This window comes from Notamacropus eugenii, chromosome 2 (assembly GCF_028372415.1).
Source record: "Notamacropus eugenii isolate mMacEug1 chromosome 2, mMacEug1.pri_v2, whole genome shotgun sequence".
Taxonomy (NCBI): domain Eukaryota; kingdom Metazoa; phylum Chordata; class Mammalia; order Diprotodontia; family Macropodidae; genus Notamacropus; species Notamacropus eugenii.
The window spans coordinates 17,218,048-17,237,123 of NC_092873.1; the positions used below are offsets into that span (position 1 = coordinate 17,218,048).

The 19,076-nt window shown below is 52.5% G+C and overlaps 1 protein-coding gene across 1 annotated transcript; it reads left to right on the plus strand.

Annotated features, from left to right (window-relative positions):
- Positions 1–232: 232 nt before the first annotated feature.
- On the plus strand, positions 233–15,639 carry RPS6KA4 (ribosomal protein S6 kinase A4). The gene is made up of 17 exons (XM_072638983.1): positions 233–371; positions 503–574; positions 1,357–1,575; positions 1,655–1,770; positions 1,945–2,052; positions 3,133–3,213; positions 3,317–3,420; positions 3,590–3,740; positions 5,773–5,937; positions 6,030–6,158; positions 7,169–7,302; positions 7,734–7,827; positions 8,637–8,810; positions 9,185–9,379; positions 9,751–9,910; positions 10,171–10,334; positions 14,228–15,639. The coding sequence occupies exons 1-17, from the start codon at positions 317–319 to the stop codon at positions 14,441–14,443; spliced, it is 2,337 nt and encodes a 778-aa protein (XP_072495084.1). The 5' UTR covers positions 233–316; the 3' UTR covers positions 14,444–15,639.
- The last annotated feature ends 3,437 nt before the right edge of the window (positions 15,640–19,076 follow it).

The following is a 19,076-nucleotide window of genomic DNA, read 5'->3' on the forward strand; positions in this document are numbered from 1 at the left end:
GCCCGGCGGAGCAGGGCTCGCAGTGCACGGTCCACGCTGAGTAGGGCGTCCGGCTGGGCGCAGGCTGCGCAGGGCTGGCGCGGACAGCCACGGTCGCCTCGGTGGCCGGCGGGCTGTCACATTCCGGTGGCCTGAGTCAGGCCCCGCGGGGCGGGGCGCGCCGGCCGGGGCGGGCAGGGCCGGGGCTGGCGCAGCAGCGCGGGGCGGGAGGCGGCACCAGGAAGCGCCCGCCCCGGCCCCAGCCGCCATGTAACCGGCGCCGCCCGGAGCCCGCAGCGCCGCCGCCGCCCCCGGAGCCCCCCCCGGCCCCCCAGCCATGGGCGACGAGGACGAGGACGAGGGCTGCGCTGTGGAGCTGCGGATTACTGACGGTGCGCCCGGGGGAGGGCCCGGCACGCCTGGGAGGGGAGGGCGGGGGGCGCCGGGCTGGGGAGGGGGCGCTAGCCGCTGCCCTGCAGGGTCCGGCCCTCCAGGCCGAGCGCTGCCCGTTCTGTATCCACAGCCAATCTGACCGGGCACGAGGAGAAGGTGAGCGTGGAGAATTTTGAGCTGCTCAAGGTGCTGGGCACAGGAGGTGAGGATGCCCCCCTGGCCCCGCCCCCGCGGCCCCCGGCCAGTCGCGACCCCCCGCAGCCTTCATCATCCCTCCGCTCCTTTCCCCTGCACTCCGCAGGCTCCCAGCCCGGAGGAGGCGCTCCTACCCCGGGAACCTCCCTAGTCAAGCCCCCTCCCTCCCCGCGCTCCCCTCCCGGGGCTGGCTGGTACTACCCGCCTGCCCCCACGCTGGCCTGCATCCCCGTCCGTCTGGCTGCACGGTGGGGGGCTATGGCCAGGCCTCCCCCTCCTCGATTTTGCAGCGTTCTGGCCTAGCCCAAGGAAGGGCCCAAGCAAAGGGGGAGCCCCTCTTCCCTGGGTCCCAGACCTTCCCTGCCAGGCACTGTTCCACGCCCCGCCCCCCAACCCCCGCTTTGCCCGTTTTCCTGCTTGGTCTCCAGGTCCACACTCCCCGTGTGTGCAAATCTATTTCCCCGCGGAATTCTGACCAAGGGCTTGCACGCTTCCCTTGTGAGTGTGCACCCTCCTTCCCTGGCTGTGCATCATCCTTCTCCGGCTTCGCACGTCCCTTCGCTTTTGCACGCTTCCTAGACTTGCACATCCCTGAGCTTACATAATGGTCCTCGGGCTGTGCACAGTGCCACCGCCTCCCCCCTTCCAGTACCCAAGGTCTGGCACACTCGGCGCCCTCAACTTCACGCTCTCTCCCTGGTTTTGCCCGGGCCCTCCTTGGGGGGGCACACCAGCCTGTACCCCCTCTCCGGCCCTAGCCGACCTCGCCTTCCCTTCCCTCTCCCCCAGCCTACGGGAAGGTGTTCCTGGTGCGGAAGGCGGGCGGGCACGATGCGGGGAAGCTTTACGCCATGAAGGTGCTTCGCAAGGCAGCCATCGTGCAGCGGGCCAAGACGCAGGAGCACACGCGCACGGAGCGCTCGGTGCTGGAGCTGGTGCGCCAGGCGCCGTTCCTCGTCACGTTGCACTACGCCTTCCAGACTGACGCCAAGCTGCACCTCATCCTGGGTATGGTCCTTGGGCACTGGGAGGGCTGGCAGCCCAGCCCGGACCGGCTGTCTGACCAGTCCTCATCATGCCCTCCCAGACTACGTGAGTGGGGGGGAGATGTTCACCCACCTCTACCAACGGGAGCACTTCAGCGAGGCCGAAGTGCGAGTCTACGGGGGTGAGATTGTGCTGGCCCTGGAGCATCTGCACAAGGTAGGGGAGCTCCGTGGGTCAGGGACCTCGAGGCTGCGGGTGGCCCTCAGCAGGGCTGGAGTCAAGGGCTCATGGGACGGGATGTGATGGGTTGGCCTTGGGTGTGCTTGGGATGTAGCTTGGGCAGGTTCTACGTGGAGGTCCCAGTGACTGGCATCTCCCCTCTTACCCAAGCTGGGCATCATCTACCGAGACATGAAACTGGAGAATGTCTTGTTGGACTCCGAAGGCCATATCGTCCTCACAGATTTTGGCCTCAGCAAGGAATTCCTGTCTGAGGAGGTGAGCAAAGGGTTAACGCTTCTCCTTGGGCCTCCTCCCAGGACTAGCACCCTCCTTCTTCCAGGAACTCCCTCCTCTCAGGCCCCACCCAGGCCTCCTTGGCTTCCAGGCCCACAGGGGCAGCTCTAGAATGACCTGGAGGGTCAGGGTTGTTCTGGGTCAGTCCCAATAGCCAAGCTGGTGCAGGCAGAGCTCAGGGCTGGCTGGGGTATTAGAACTTGGCCAATGTTGAGGGGGGAGGCTGGGAAGAGATAGGTGTCAGGCGGCATGAAAAGAGGCCCAGAATTGGCATCTGGGGACCTTGTATGCTGACTGCCAGTCACCCCCTGTGTGACCTCAGGCAAGTCTCTGGGCCTCAGTTTCCCTGTCTGGAAAATGAGGAGGATTAGCTGAACTTGAAAGCTCTCTGGAATCTAGGATGTCCTGGGACACACCATTGCACCCAGTGTGTCTTCTTAGATAGAATGTAGACTCCTTCCCAACAGGGCCTGGCACATAATAGGAGCTTAGTAATGCCTATTGATTGATCCCATGAAAGGGAAAGGGGAATATTTATATTTTGTATGAGTGCTTAATAAATGCCTGTTGATTGCTTGAGTCTACGGGAAGGGAATACACATTTACAGAGTGCCTACCATGTGCCAGACTTTGTGCTAAGTGATGATGCAAAAATATTCTCTCCTTTGAGCCTCTCAACAAACCCTGGGAAGTAGGTTCTATCTGAATCCCCATTTTGCAGATGGGGAAACTGAGGTAATAGAGGTTAAATGACTTGTCCAGGGTCAAATAGCCATTATGTGTCTGAGGCTGGATTTGAACTCAGGTGTTCCAGACTCTAGGCTCAGTGCTCCATCTGCTGTGCTGCTTCTGGTGGGAGGCAGTGTGGTCTAATGGATAGAACACTAGACACTGAGTCAAGAAGGCCTGGGTTCGAATGCTGCCTCAGACACTAGCTGCATGCCTGTGGGCAAGACTTGGGACCAGATCTGTAAAATGGCAGCGCTGGGGTTGATTGAATGAGCTCTCAGACCCTTTCCACTCTAACTGTCATTGTGTGATGACCTGCTGCGGCCCTACCAGAAGGAACGCACCTTCTCTTTCTGCGGCACCATTGAGTATATGGCTCCTGAGATTATCCGAGGGAAATCTGGCCATGGCAAGGTCAGTTGGTGTCTGGACTGGGAAAGGAAGATGTGGGGGGCAGGGCTGGAGGGCAGCTGGCCTGGGCTCTGACCTCACCCCTCTGCCCCTCTGGCTCCCCTAGTCTGTAGACTGGTGGAGTCTGGGCATTCTTCTTTTTGAGCTGCTGACTGGGGCATCCCCCTTCACTCTGGAGGGTGAGAGGAACACGCAGGCCGAGGTCTCCCGGTGAGGCGCTTGGGGCTGAAGGGCCGACGAGGGGCTCAGTGTCCCCAGGAAGAACGGGCAGCGGGGCAGGCTGGGTGGATCTAGCTGTGGGGCCAGACCGGGGGCTGGGGGTGGGAGCATGCTGGGGGAGGAAGGAGGGCTGTCTGTGATTCTCCTCCCACGTTCCCAGGCGGATTCTGAAATGTACTCCTCCCTTTCCCTCCCGGATCGGGCCAGTTGCTCAGGACCTGCTCAAGAGGCTTCTGGAGAAGGACCCTAAGAAGCGACTGGGGTCAGGGCCCCAGGGGGCCCAGGAGGTGAAAGATCACCCCTTCTTCCAGGTGAGGTTCACAGCCTAGGGGCTGGGGGAGGGTCGCAGGGGGAATCAGGTCCCTTTCAGCCCCAAAGCTCAGCTCCCAAGTACAGGCGGGTACATCCCGGGGGTGGCCAGGGAGACTTGGAGTACCGCAATGTGCTGGTTCTTTTAACCTGCACGTTTAAAAATCAAAGTTTGGTTGGAATCTTTATTCTTTCCATCACAAATATTTCCCAAGATCCTCCTCCCACCCCCAACTGCCATGGAAAAGGAGCTAATAATATCTATCAGGCCCTTGCTAACGTTAAAGAGATGATTCTAATTGCTTTAATGAACAAAATATAATACAGACTCACAAATAATTTAAAAATGCAGTAATATGATTAATCAAATTATAATCATATGCTCACAATTGTTACTATTAATTGTAATGTAAATAATCTGAAAATGAGGATAGGGACCAGACCTGTGATTTCATTATATCAGGAACATTAGTATAAGCCAAATTCCCTTCATGATGAAAATTGGTCCCTTCTCTGAAACTGAGAGATTTCCAGCCCTCAGAGGTCAAATGATGGGCACAGGGTCCCACAGCCAGCACTTGAACTCAAGACTTTCTGGCTCCAAGCGTATCTTTCTATCCACCATACGATGGATGTTTCTCTAAAGAGATAAGTAGTAAAATATGATCATTATTTTAACCATTGCATATACATAGGTTCTTCCTGTTATTAGTGATCTCCTTGGGGTGAATGCCCAGTAGTGGGTTGTCTCGGTCAAAGGGTGCAAGCCTTTGAGTACTTTTCTTGAAATCAGGGCATCCAACTTCTTGGCCATTAAGGTAGCGCTGCCCTTGTCAGTTTCTCCTAATACCTGGCTGTTGATGAACTGATATTGTGTCATTTCTGAGAACTCCATGCTTCCTAAGGAGAACATGGATCATGTTCTCACAGATGGACTTGGGGCTGGGTCTGGAATGCAGCAAGAAGTGGAAAGCAGGAGAACATGGCCTTTGGGCACCTGGACGGTTCTCAAGCATCTCCTGGAAACAGAGGCCCGTATTCTGAATGGGAATGACCGTATTGCCAAAATCTATGGATCACTGCCTCCTCTGAAGAGTTGAGTTGTGGTCACTCAGCAGGCAGTGGAGGGGCACAGGACAGGAGTGACTGGTCTAGCATGCCTGTTTCTACTTGAAATTTGTAGCAGTGGCTTAAAATTCTAAGACCATCAGAGAGATGAGACTGGAGAAAAGAAGATGACCCAGTCATGTAATAAGAGAGAGCAGTCCAACTCATGGGCAGCTCTGTGTTGGAGGAAGGCCTCTGGTCCATTGGGCAGACCCTGTGTTGAGCTTGTAGAAGGTCATAGATGGTAGTCCCACTGGATGGTAGACATAGGGCAACTGCAATCTTTATCACTGGAGGGAATATCCACCTCAGTGAGATCCCAAATCCATCACAGGATTGGGGACTGTGGGCACCTCCTGAAGCAATCACTGAGGATGTTTTGGTCCCTGTGCTCAAGACAGCAATGCGTGTGACTCTTAAGTCTAAAATATCACAAGCAGCCTGAGGTTTAGATGTTTCTGGTAGTAGGTAGATCTGAATGAAGACCTGGGACTTCTCCTTCACCTCTGACCTTTGGCCCAGCTAGAGTGTTGAGCTCAGTTTTGGGAACCACATTTTAGGAAGGATGTTGGCAGACTGACATGAGGTCAGAGCCTGGCATCTGGGATGGAGATCTGTCTTCAAGGATCATTTTGTTTAGAAAGGATTGTTCTTTTCTGCTTGGTCCCAGAGGTCAGAACCTGGAGCATGGGGTGGATGTTTGCAAAGAGGTGGATTTGGACAGATTTCTGAGGAGGCAGAGCTGGGTTAAGGGGAACGGGCTTCTTTTGGAGGGAGGGGTCTTACCCGCTGGAGGCCACTTAGGAGAGGCTGGGTGACCATGGGACTGACCTGGCTCTGCAGGGGACATTTTGGCCTCTGCAGTGCCCTTCATCTCAAAGGGACTATAATTCGGTGACCTTTGATCTTTCTATCTCCCCTCCCTAGGGTCTGGATTGGGCTGCTCTGGCTGCCAGGAAAGTCCCGGCCCCATTCCGGCCCCAGATTCGTTCAGAACTGGATGTGGGCAACTTTGCAGAAGAATTTACCCGACTGGAGCCTGTCTATTCGCCTCCTGGCAGTCCACCTCCTGGGGACCCCCGAATCTTCCAGGTCAGTCTTCTTGGGGAGGGATTCCCTGGGCCGATGGGCTGATGGCTGTGGCCTCTCCTCCTTGCCTTCACTTGCTGCCTTTCCCCCTTCAGGGTTACTCCTTTGTGGCCCCTTCTATTCTGTTTGACCGGAACAATGCCGTGATGACCGATGTCCTGGAGCTACCAGGGGGTGGGGACCGGCCTGGCCGGGCAGCTGTGGCCAGGAGTGCCATGATGCAGGTGGGGGATGACCCTGGGTGCTGGGGTTAGCATCGACCTGGTGGGACGGTTGTGAGGGAGGGCCAGTCCAGGGAGAGCAGAGGCAAGGCCCGGGGTGATGCCTCGTGGTGATGCATGGGGGGTGATGGGTAGGAGCTGGCCCCGGGGGAATTTCAATGCCTCTTGATAGTCAAGACCCACCATACATGAATTAGCATGACACTGATGTGTTTGGTTCTACTGGAGTGTGTGTGGAGGATGGGTGGAGGAAGGGGAGACCAAGTGTTAATGCCGCTGCATGGGCCCAGATGAGAGGGGATCAGGGTAGTGGGGGGAAAGGGACTGGAAGTGAGAGACAGAATTCACAACATGTGGCAACCAATTCCAAATGTGGAGTGAGAGGGGAAGAGGAGCCAGGGATGACAGGAGGAATGGGGGGCCCCGGAACAGAAATGGCTGGGTTTGGGGAGACTCCATCAGGAGGGACAAGATCTCTGGGGGGCCAAGGTGGAGAGGGCATGGCGGGGCCTTGTCCCAGCCCCTGGTGCTGCAGGTGAGACAAATGGGCCAACGCTTGGATCACATAGTGAGTGCACACATGAGGTTGCCAAGGCCCTCTGACTCCAGATCAGGCCTTCTTGTGTTACTGCCTGCTGCCGCCCTCTTTCTTTCTATCTCTTTCTGCATCTATCTCTCTCAGAATTAGGGCTGAGAGAAGAGGCTTGGGGTCTAGGCTTGGACTGTCACTTTGTACAAGTCCCTCCCTCTCCGTGGGCCTCAGTTGTCTTGTCTGTAAAGTGTGTGGGGGGGCGTTGGATGAATGAGCTCTGGGAGCCAGTCCCGCTCTCATGTCCTATGATTCTTGAGGCCCAGTGAGGATAGGAGAGAGCTGGGGGAAAGATGTGGACAAAAGGGGACCTGGGCCTCAGGAAGCTGGCTTCGACCTTGAAGCTGGTCTGCCCCCAGAGTTGTCTGAGTCTGAAGGTTGCAGGCCCCGCAACTCGGACTGACCATCTTCTTTCTCCTTCCAGGACTCGTCTTTCTTCCAGCTCTATGATCTGGACCTTCGGGAGCCTGCCTTGGGCCAAGGTAGCTTCTCGGTGTGTCGCCGTTGTCGCCAGCGTCAGAGTGGACAGGAGTTTGCTGTCAAGATCCTCAGTCGCAGGTATGTGGGTGGTGGTGGTAATCTAGGGAGTGGACAGTTGTATGAAGTCTCCATATCAAGGTAGACAGCTTGGCAGAGTTGTAACTAGGGTGGAGTGACTGTAGCTTTGTCCTAGGGCACTAAATTTAGCCTTTAGCTGTGTCGAAATAAGAGAGCCTAGCTCCTAGTTAGCTCCAATGTTAGCTCCTATGATTTTACTGATGTAGAGAGCTCCTAGTAACCCCCCTAACTAACGTAGGTTGCCACCTTCTTTGCAAGGCCTTACAGTCTCAGTTGCCTGGGGCACTGGCCTGATGCCCAGATCAGCTCTTAATTCACTTCTCCACATTGCCTCTCAGTTAAATAGAATAATTAGATAAAATGAAACTGAACGCCAAGTAATTAAAATAGCCTCACCTCCCCCCCCCCCCCATTCCTTCCCCACCCTTTAGGCTGGAGGTGAACACCCAGAGGGAGATAGCAGCCCTGAGGCTTTGCCAGTCACACCCTAATGTGGTGAAACTCCATGAAGTTCATCACGACCAGGTGAGACCCCTCCATGACACACCCACAGACTGGGAGGAGGTGGGGTCTGGGAAGAGAGGCTAGCTGGTTTCCTTAGCCCCCTGCAAAGTTCTTCTCCCACTTCCCCTTTTGACTGGCCTTGATCTAGCAGAGGGCAGGTGGGATGGTGAGACTAGAAACCAGCCCATAGCAGGAGGGGGTGATCAGAGGAACTGGGTATGTTGTCCCTGGAAAAGAGATATTACAAGAACCCAGGACGTAGCTCACGCCCATCACATTGCAGTGTCAAAAAAAAAAAAAAAAAAAAAGGAAGATGACCCTTGGGAGGAGGGTGGCTCGTCCTTGTTAGGGGAGGGGTGAATTGTTTCAGGAAGCCAGAAGGGCCACCATGTGGAAGACAGGGAACAAGGCTTGGCCCTAGACAGCAGAGCTCAGCAGAGGGATCCTCCAGCAACTAGCCTAACACTGTCTCACCGCAGTCTGGGCTCTCTAAGCCTTCCCAGCAGCCACGAACACACCCTCCTTGGGGGAGCCTTGGGGGAGGGAACCAGGCTGCCAGGCAGGTCCTGGGGAGTCCAGAGCTTAGCCACTGGGGTGATGGGGAGAGTGGGCAGGTTCAGGAAACCCAGGGAGCTCTCAGTGGCTCCTGACTTCAGGGCACTGGACAGTTGAGAGGGGACCCCTGTGTCCCCCATCTCTGGTCTCAGTCAGGAACCTTGGGCAGGGGCTGATACTCAGAGCAGCTGATGAGGCTGGTTTGAAAGGTGGGCATGGGTAGGGCGGTGCTGCTGGAAGCTGATCCTGTGGCCCCCTCTTTTCTTCCCTCCCAGTACCACACGTACCTGGTGCTGGAGCTCCTGCGGGGTGGGGAGCTTCTGGAGCACATCCGAAAGAAGCAGCATTTCAGTGAATCGGAGGCCAGTCAGATTCTACGCAGCCTTGTGTCAGCTGTCAGCTACATGCACGAAGAGGCTGGGGTGGTGCACCGGGACCTCAAACCAGAGGTGAGGCCCCCTCCCTCCACTGGGACTCCAGACACTCCCAGGGCAGCCTTGGAGGGGAAGAAGGTTGTGGGAGCATTCTGGAGATAGCGGGGAGTAAGGAACCCTGTCCCATCTTGGACTTTCTTGAACTGCACACCTTACCCTACCCTCCTTCTCCAGATACTCTGAGGCGTCAGATATAAGGGAGCCCTTAGAATGTGGGATTTCAGAACTGGGAGGGTCCTTAGGACATGGAGAGTCAGAGCTGGAAGGGGCCTTAGAACAGGGAATGTCAGAGCTGGGAGGATCGCTTACAGAATGGAATGTCAGCAGTGGGGGGACTCCTGATTACTGGCCACCTGCACTGACCCCTTCTCCTTGCCCTGACCCACCAGAACATCCTGTATGCTGACGAAGCCCCTGGAGCCCCAGTGAAGATTATCGATTTCGGTTTTGCTCGGCTTCGGCCTCAGAGCCCTGCGGGGCCCATGCAGACCCCCTGCTTCACCCTGCAGTATGCTGCCCCTGAGCTGCTTGCCCACCAGGGCTATGATGAGTCCTGTGACCTCTGGAGCCTTGGGGTCATCCTGGTATGCCAAGGGGCAAAGAGTGAAGGGCACCTGTAACACTGGGGTTGGAGTGGGGAGCATCAGAAGCAGCTGGGTGGCCCTATAGAGCTCTGGGCCTATAGCCAGGAAGACCTGAGTTCAAATCCAGCCTCAGACACTTACTAATTGGGTAACTCTGGGCGAGTCATTTAATCTCAGTTTCCTCAGCTGTAAAAAGGAGGTAATAAGAACACTTAACTCTCAGAGTTGTGAGAATCCAGTGAGCTAACATTTGTAAAGACTTTAGCATACAGTAGGCACTCTATAAATGCTGTCATCAGATTTCTGGGATGCAGGCCTAGCCTCAGAGGAGGGAGGGCTCTCTGATCTATTTTTCCCTATCTCTTCCCCAGTACATGATGCTGTCGGGGCAGGTCCCCTTCCAGGGGGGACCTGGCCGGGGAGGACAAAGCCAGGCAGCTGAGATCATGCGGAAGATCCGGGAGGGCCGATTCTCCCTGGATGGCGAGGCCTGGCAGGGAGTCTCCGAGGAGGCCAAGGAGCTGGTCCGAGGTTCGGGGATAGCTCAGGGCATGCTGGGTGGGCAGGGAGCTGACAGGGGCAGAAGGAGTCAGGGATTGATCCCCCTCCGGTCAGGGGATGTGGGCTTGGCCTGTGCTCAGGCAGTCTATGTGGGACTTTGGAAAGGAGACTGTAGGTTCCTCTGGGGCAGAGGCAAAGCTTCCCCCCTAGACCCTTGCTCCACTTTACCCCTTCCCAACTGCCCTTTTTTTCCCAACAGTGACCCTCATCTCCTTATCTCCTTTCCCTAGGACTCCTGACGGTGGACCCTGCCAAGCGGCTGAAGCTGGCCGACCTGCGGGACAGCACCTGGCTGCAGGATGGCAGTGCCCGTTCCTCCCCTCCCCTCAGGACCCCGGATGTGCTAGAGTCTGCTGGGCCCGCTGTGCGCTCCGGGGTCAATGCCACTTTTATGGTGAGGGAGCTCCAGGAGAAAGGGATAGTACTCAAGGGTAGAGGGCAAGGCTAGTGAAGTGTGTGTGTGGGAGGGGCTGGAGGGGTGTTGTACATCGTCTGAGCATCTCAGAGTGGGAAGGGACCTCAGGTCACCTAGACCAGCCCATATATCCCTGAAAAGTGGTTGTCCGACTTGTGGATCATGTAGTCTTCTCCTTGGAGACCTCCAGCAATGGGCATCTCACTACCTCTCAAGGCCGCTGACTGTATAGAATTTTCCATTTAAGTGTGTTACATTTTCTCTGATATGATTTGGCCCAGTGTTCCAGCCTGCTGAGATAACTTTTGGCTTTGAATGATCTTTCATGTTTGTTATCTGGTCCTTCCAGAACTGTGTTCTCTGCAAAAGTGATAAATGGGACATTGGTTATATCACTGATAAAAAGGTTAAGGATGGGCTCCTGGGACATTCCACTGGCATCTCCTTTCTTACTCTTAGGGTTTAGTTAGGCATCCAGTTCTGGACACACTTATCTACAATCACCTAGCTCACATCTTTGCACTTTGTCCATGAGGGTTTTATGAGGTACTTGGTTAAATGTTCAGCTAACATCTGGGCGATCTATATTTACTGTGAGCAGTCTAGCATGTCATCTTATTGATGAAACAGATTTTCTCTTAGGGATCACTGCTTCCCTTTCTAAATGCTCACACACCATCCTTTTAGTAATATGTTATAAAAATTTCACAGAAATGAACTGTCTGTAGACTCTGCTTTTTGAAAATGGGAGTATTTGGCCCTCCTCTGACCCAGCAGTATCTCTCCCAGAGCCTGTTCCATTTTTCACATCCTTTCAAAGAGCACTGTTGTTCACCCTGACCTAGGGATTTGAACCACATCTCTAGCAACTGAAGACTCCCTTACCATGGTCTTGGGTTTTGATTTCCTGATTATTTAATGTGCATTGGGTCTCAATTAACCCAGTTAACCGTTGTTTGAAAAAAAAAAACCCAGAAGAAAATAATCTTCTTATCCCAGGTTCTGCTCCTGTTTCTTGCACATTAACACTATCCCAGCATATCTGAGCAGTGATTTCTGTTTAACCTTGTGATCTTCTTACTTTGGTATTTATGTATTTATGAAAATTCCTTGAGGGCAGGGATGGTTTCATTTCTGTATCTTTGCCTAGCACACAGTAGGAGCTTAACAGCTTCATTTTGATTGATCGATCTGTAAATTCTTGCCCTGGCTTCCATCTCTATATGTCTTTTAAAAAACAAAAAACTAAATTGATAATTGTTCCTGGGAATCTACATTGGTTTCTTTGGGCACATAGACAGACTCAAATGTGAACTATTCCCACCTCCCTTTTTTTTAAAGCCTATAGTAGGTACTTAGCGAATGCTTGTTGTCTGTTCTCTCTTATCAGCATTGTTTAAGTTTTCAGACTTCCTTTGTTGAGAGCCCTCTGTCCCTCCTGGTTTGGGATTCTGCCTTCTCTCTTTGAACTGTTTGCAAACTGACCGCCCCCTTATACGGCCGAGCTCTTCAGCTCTCCCCAGGTTTCTCTTCCTTTTCTGTCACAAACTCTCAACTGGAATGTCCTTGGCTTCTCAGGTTCCCATCATTTCTCCTTCAACTCCCAGTTCCTCCTTGCTGGTGAGACTTAGGTCCGGGGTCACAGTTCCTCTTCTTGCTTCCTGTCCCTTTTGAAGAAGGAAACTGTCATTAGGATAAGTTAGGAATTGATCCACCCCTCTGCCTTTGGCACAGGGAGCACCCAGTCTCGGTCAGGAGGATTGAAATCCCTCTCGTTGTAATATTATGCTTATGAGTCAGGCTTATGGTCTATTTCCTCCTTCTGGACCAGTGGTCTGCAGTCTACTCCATGACAATATTTCTTCTCCTTCTCCCTGATTCTCCGCCACATTTCATCCATAGGTTCCTGGGTTTGATGAGATGTCTGTCGTTCCACAGATGTCTTCTCTTTCTTCTACTGCAGGCAGGAGTCCCATCTCTCCCAGGCTTGGTCCAATTAGCCTCTTTGTCTTGGGGTGTATAGTTCATCCCACTAATGCCTTGCATTGTGCCTTTGTGTGCAGACATCTAAAACTGTCGGTTTTGTTGCTGACTCTTGATTATTGTTACTATGAATTAATGGTCTTTTCTCCTTCTGTCCTTCCTGTTTTGTGCTTGATTTTCTCCCTTGTATTGGGCTGATGCACATGTGTGAGCTCCCTTCTACTTTCAGTTTAAAGCCTTCTCGGTTAGATTTTTAAGATTCCAGGGAAATGCTCTTGCCCACCCTCGTTACGGATTCTCCATCCCTGGCCAAAAACTTGTCATTTTTATGTTTTAAACCGGGGCCTAGGAAACTCATTGCTGCACAGATTCTCTCTTTTTAGGCAGCTGCACACTGCCTAAATCTCTGGAAGCCCCTGCCTTCGCTTGACAGCCATGAACAAAATACCACCTGGGCTCCTAAAGGCTCTGTTTTCTTGCCTTAAATTTCAGCAAATTTACCAAAGGCAGTTGGTTATAGTGAGGTTTCTTTTAAGGGCATAATCAGACCTTGTGTAGATCAGCAGGAGTGCTTTTCTGGACACATTCAGCGCTCACATTTTAAGGTTTACGTAGCAGTTTACATATATCATGCAATTCTATCCCCTGGCATTTCTTCCATAGTCAAGGAATACCTCATGATCAATGAGATGTGCTGGCCCTGGAGTCAGGAAGACCTGAATTCAAATCTGGCCTCAGAAATTTACTAGCTGTGTGACTCTGGGCAAGTCACTTAATTTTTGTGTGCCTTGGTTTCCTTATCTATAAAATGGGGATAATAAGAGCACCTATGCTGTTGTTGTTATTATAATAAAATAGGCATGCTGCCAGAAGTGTGCTGGAGCTGATGTACCAAATTACAGCTGATGACAACCAGTTGTTAAATGTTCCTTTTGAGCATTCATAATTTGGAAACCGGCAGCTGTTACAAATCAGGGCTTGATTTATTGTTTCATTGGTTGTATAGGTTGAGAAAATGAAGGAGAAAATGTTGATAATGCAAATTAACTTTCAAAGGGTGTCATGATTTTTGGGGGGGAGAGCCGGTTGTTAAACATTTACCAACACACCACTACATTCCACCAGTCCTTTCATTCTCTGCTCTAGGAGCAAAATCTGTTTCTTGGTATTGGCATAAACACAGCTATGGCAGATTTTCTCCAGGTTCTTGGAATGGGAAGCCCTAGGTCCTTCATTCTGACCGGTAGCTCTTGTGTTCTCCATCTCCATTCCTTGTAGAGACCAGGGATGTAAACAAGACTTCCCAGGTTGTCTGCTGCATGACTCTGTCTAAGGAAGTCTAATCCCCCATGGCTTTTCTCCTGTTCCTTGAGACCTCAGAAGCTCAGAGTTAGAAGAGTTTCTCAGATCTCTCTCTCTCTCTCTCTCTCTCTCTCTCTCTCTCTCTCTCTCTCTCTCTCTCTCTCTCTGTCTCAACACATGGGAAAACTGGGGTCTAGGGAGAGGAAGGAAGTGACTGGCCTAAGGTCATGCCTGATGTGTGGAGTCAGGGCTAGAGCCCAGGTCTGAACGCCCTGTCTGGTTTCCAGTAAAGACATCTCTTTCTTTTTGGAGAATGTGTGTGATGAAGTTAGCCTCGATAGGACAGGAACTGTGGAGGGCTGCCACCATGTTGGATGAGAAACCATTCATTTCAATTGTGGCCTCATGTTATTTTTGGCTTGAAGGAGGGGAGGAGGGATGTGAAAGGAGGAAGTGAGGGGAAAAGGGGATGTGAGGGGCTGTCTGGCCTCCAGGCAGGGGGTGGAGGAGGCAGGGGGCTGGGGATGAGGGTACAACCTGGTCTAGGACCCCTAATTAGTCTATTGTCTCCTGCCCTTCCCTACCAGGCCTTCAACCGAGGCAAGAGGGAGGGCTTCTTTCTGAAGAGCGTGGAGAACGCCCCCCTGGCCAAACGTCGGAAGATGAAGCTAGGCAGCTCCGAGCCAGCCCGGAAGGGCTCCCCTGCCCCTCCCCCAGCCCCTGCCCCCTCCACCCAGGGACGAGGAGCCCCACCTGCCAAGGGGGCTCCTCGCCGAGCCAAAGGCCCCCTCTCTCCCTCTTAGTGGGGCTGGGTGGGGGCTGCTGGGTGAGGAAGACTTTCTGAGCTTCGGCCATTGTGACCTTGGGCTTGGAGCGGTGGTCAGCCCTGTGGGGAGGGAGACTGTGAGCCTGGGCAGAGGAAGTGGGAAGATTTCGTGATGCTGAATTGGGACTGAGGGAGTTGAGTGGGGGGGGACACCTGCCCCACCTTTACTCCAGGCCTTATCCCTGCCCCCTCCCTCCCTCCCTGACATCTTTGCACCCTCCAATCCATCTTGCCCCTGAGGGCCCTCCCACCCCCAGTCCCTGTTCCTTCCCCCTCTAAGCACCCCTCTTCCCCTTAAACTCCCCCTCCCGCCAGAGACTGAGACAGAAGTATTTTTATAAACAGAGAACTTTTTTTATGTCTTTCCAGGTAGAGTTAGTGATGCAGGGATTCTGAGGGGAGCCGAGGGGCAGGAGGGCCTGTTGGTCTCCCCACTCTTGCCTCTGCCCCTGTTGCCAGTTTCCTGGTGTGGTGGCAGCCGCAGAGCTGGGGCGGGGGCCAGGCGAGGCCTCTCATACAGGCCTGCTCGGTGGGGTGGGCATGCTTGTCGAGCCTTGCCCTTCTCTCCCTGGCTCCTTTTCAGCTTGGCCTGCAGCCAACCAGGCCCAGACCTGAGAGAGGGGCAGGGGGGCCTTTCTGTCTGCTGAGCTTGGCCCATCTTTCCCGCCCTCCCATTTCTCAAAGCACTGAGCTGAGTGGCCATAGTGAGGACCGGGCCCCCCCTGCCCTGCCTGCTTCAGGGAGCCTGTTGTCAGGGAGGGGACGTTAGCCCCAAGTCCAAAACTGTCACTTTACGGGGCGTCTGTGCAATTCTCTCCACCAAAGACTCAAAGTCTCGTGGAAGCCGCTGCACCCCTGGGAGGGAGAGGGGTTGCTGAGTGTCACTGTGAGCTGACCATCCCCTCATCCCAGACCTCCCAGCTGGGCCCCTCCCCCAGTGGGCTGGGTGGGCCAAGAATAGCCGAGGGACAGTGGGGGAGAAGGGCCCTGCTCTCTGACACCCTCCTCCTCCTGCTTCTGTGCAGCTGCCCCAGGTTTGGGGGAAGGGGTGTCGGCAAGGGTGGGGGGTGCTGCTGGGCTGGTGGGAGGGGGCTCCCGCACTGCTTCTCTGGTCACTGCCTCAGCCGGCCCAGGCCGTGCCTTGGACTTCAAAATAAAAATCCCATCCCAGTTTGTGGTGGTGTGTTCTGATTTTGTGGAAAGGATGCGATGCTTGGGTGTGTATGTGTGTGTGCTTGTGGTGCTTGGGGACGTTGCATGGCTTTCTACAGCTGGGGTGCAGAGGGATGGCTGTTTTGGGAGGCCTTGGGAGTCGCTGCTCTGGGAAGAGGAGACATTTCTGGCTCTGGGACGTTCTCAGATGACTGCAGTGACAGAAAAGGGGAAATTTTATTTGACCCCTTTGATGACCTTGGACCTTTTCCCAGAAGAAGGCCTGGAGTCTAGAGGAGGACACTGGAGCCTCATGGGAATGGAGAGAACCATCCTGGGATCTGAGGCCTCTGCTTCCCTCGGGCATAGAGGGTATAACCTGGAGCTCAAGGACGCAAGGGAAATTTCTGGCCCTGCCACGTACTGTCAGCAGGCCATTTCACACCTCCAAGCTTCAGTTTCCTCAACTGTAAAGTAAGGAGGCATGGGATCTGTCCACAATGGGAGACAGTCTGGGGATGCCAGTAATTTTTTTTGCCCATACCAGGGAGAGAGCCGCCTGTCTCTTCAGGGATGTTTGCCTTGGGACCCGGCTCTTTGAGAGCTGGTGAAGCCTCTCCCCCAGACCCAGGCAAAGTTCCCTAGGAACTTTGGGAGAGCAATCATGTTGTACAGGGCCTCCAACGGCAGTCGGAACAGGGGCCTGGAAACCAGGGGAGGAGGAGGCATGGAAGGCAGAGGGATGCAGGGGGCCCAAGTGGTCAGGCCTGGGGCTTGTCACTGCCCCAGATGCTCACTTTGACCCGGGTTGCAAGTCTCTCCTGCTAGGTAAGGCTAGGGGCAGGGCTGGAGCTTTGAGGGCGGCTTCCTGACTCTGAGGCTGGAGAGCTTTTAGGAGGGGGATAACATATAGGAATACAGAATGCAAAATATATACAATAAATACTGGTTAAGTTTTTGTAGGGGAGGCTAGGGGCTGGGGCAGGGAAGACCAGGAAAGACTTCTTGGAGAAGGGGGTGGTTTAGTTGAACCTTGGAAGAAAAGTGGAGGAGGAGAAGAGGGAGGGCATTCCAGGATGAGGAACAGCCTGGGCAAAAGTATGGAGATGAGAGATGGTACGACATGTGTGAGAGATAGCAAGGGGGCCAGTTAGGCCCTGGGGTAGACAGGCCTGCTTGGACTCTTCAGGACAGGTCAGTCATTTTGGCTTAGCCCCAGATGGTGGGGGGGTCCTGCAGCCATAGGGGAATTTTCACCACCAGCTGGTGTTTTTGCTTGGGAGATATCTGGAAGAGGGGATCATAGCCCTGCTCCGCTGCAGTCTGAAGGATAACTCCATACCTTCCTACTGTGCCTCAGGCTTTGCCAAACTGCACAAATTATGTAATCCCAAACTATAAATGGGTTTTAAGTCCCCACTTTGTTCCAGGCACTGTCCTAAGTGCTGGGAGGCGATCAATAAAAGGAAAGGCAGTCCCTGCTCTCAAGAAGTTTATAATCTAATGGAGGGGAGAGACACAAAAAGGGGCAGGAAATGAGTCTAGTAACAATAACACAGCCTTGCAGGGCTATCGCGAGGATCAGATGAGATATTCGTACAGTGGTCAGCACAGTGCTGGCACACAGTTGGTGCTTCATAAATGGTATAATTATGAACAATAGTTAACGTCATGTCCCCTTCCTTCAACCCTTCGGGTCCATCCAGCTGCTGCCACATCTGCCTCTCCCCCTTTTTTCTGGCTCCCATTGCCTCTCCCCTCCATCCCTTTCTCTGCTCCCACGCGTCCCCTTGCCCCATCTTTGTGAAGTCACCAGTGATGCTCCTTCTGGCCAAAGCCAGAGTCTATTTCTTCATCTTCTTTACTAAAAAGAGTCAAGCAAACCCCCTTGCTGGGCAGGCCTCACTGTGCACTGCTAGGCCATCCCCTGCTGGTCATGAGCCAGGTACGTGGCCTTCCTCATCTTTCCTCTGCAGCCCTGTTACTCATTCCATTGCACTGGTCAGAGTTCTTCTCTGTTGTTTTCAGTTACCGTAGGGTAGTAGTTAAGGGATTTGTTTGGTGAAGTTTAGATTCAGTCAACGGGCCGCACTTGAGGACCTAGAGGGCCTTGAGAGTGCAGGTTTCCCACCCCTGGTGTAGTCACTGAACACATTTTTCCCAAGGTTCTGCCCTGCATCTGTTCATTGGTGTTCTCCTGGGTTTCCAGGAGTGCTTTCATCATTTTTTTTCTATAGCACAAGAGTGTTCCATTACATTCATATAATATAATCTGTTCAGCTCAATTGATGGGCCCCACTTTGTTTCCAGGTCTCCTACAACAAAAACACCTGTTTTAAATGCACATGTGTGTCTATGAATCCTTTCCCTCTTTCTTTGTGCCTTTGTGGGGTATATACCTAATAGTGGTATCTCTGTGAAAAGGTGGACAGAGATTACTGACTTTTTTTTGAGTCGAGTTCAAAATGCTTTCCAGAGTAACTGAACTAATTTACAGCTCCACCAACAATGTATTAGTACACCCTTCTTCCCATATTGTCTCCAAAAATTGTCGTTTTTCGGTTTTTGTCATCTTTGTCAGTCTAACAGGTGTGAGGTAGAACCTCAAAGCCATTTAAGTTTTCATTTCTATCTTAGTGATTAGTATTTTTCATCTGGTTGGTTTTTAACTAATTAATTAATTAAATTAATTTTCACATGGTTGTTTGTAGCTAGTTTTTTTTCTTTTAGAACTGCCCATTCATATACTTTGATACATATGTGTATATATATGTATTCATATTCATCTCCTTCAGCTATTTATCTCTGGGTAAATGGCACTAATTCCTTACATGTTTTGGATTTTAGACTTTTGTCAAAGAAATTGGATTCAACTTTTTTCCCCTTTTAACTGTCTTTCTTCTAATTTTCATTGCATTGATTTTGTTTGTGCAAAACCTTTTGCATTTTATGTAATCAAAATTATTAATTTTATCTTCTGCAATATTTTCTGTTATTTGTTTGGTCAAGATCTCTTCCCCTAGTGATGCTTGAGAAAGGCATTTCCTACCATGCTCCTCTACTTTATAGATGATATTACTGTTAAATTTTAAGTGCTATATCTTTTTGGAACTTGATGCATGGTGTGAGATGTTGACTGAAACATAATTTTTATATTATGGTTTTCCTAGCAGTTTTTATCCAGTAGTGAATCCTAAGCACAGGAGCTGGAATCTTTGGGTTTATTGGAGACTACGCTACCATGTTGGGCTGCCTCTAGTTTTTGAAAATCTAATCTGTACACAGGATTAGATTTCTGGAATAGAAGTGGTGAATGGGACTAAGGAATATAAATAAGTCTTTTCCCTCCTTTCCCCTCTCTTCTCTTCTCCCCTTTCTCTCCCTTTTCTCCTCCTCCCTCCCCTCCTTTCTCTTCTAGAAGCTGTTTCTGGATGAATTTGTATGTTTGTTTGTTACTG

Coding starts and splice junctions, on each gene's coding strand:
- RPS6KA4 (XM_072638983.1), top strand. CDS start 317: ATGGGCGACGAGGACGAGGACGAGGGCTGCGCTGTGGAGCTGCGGATT. Junction 3,214..3,316: donor GGAAATCTGGCCATGGCAAG/GTCAGTTGGTGT, acceptor TGGCTCCCCTAG/TCTGTAGACTGGTGGAGTCT. Junction 9,911..10,170: donor GGCCAAGGAGCTGGTCCGAG/GTTCGGGGATAG, acceptor TCCTTTCCCTAG/GACTCCTGACGGTGGACCCT.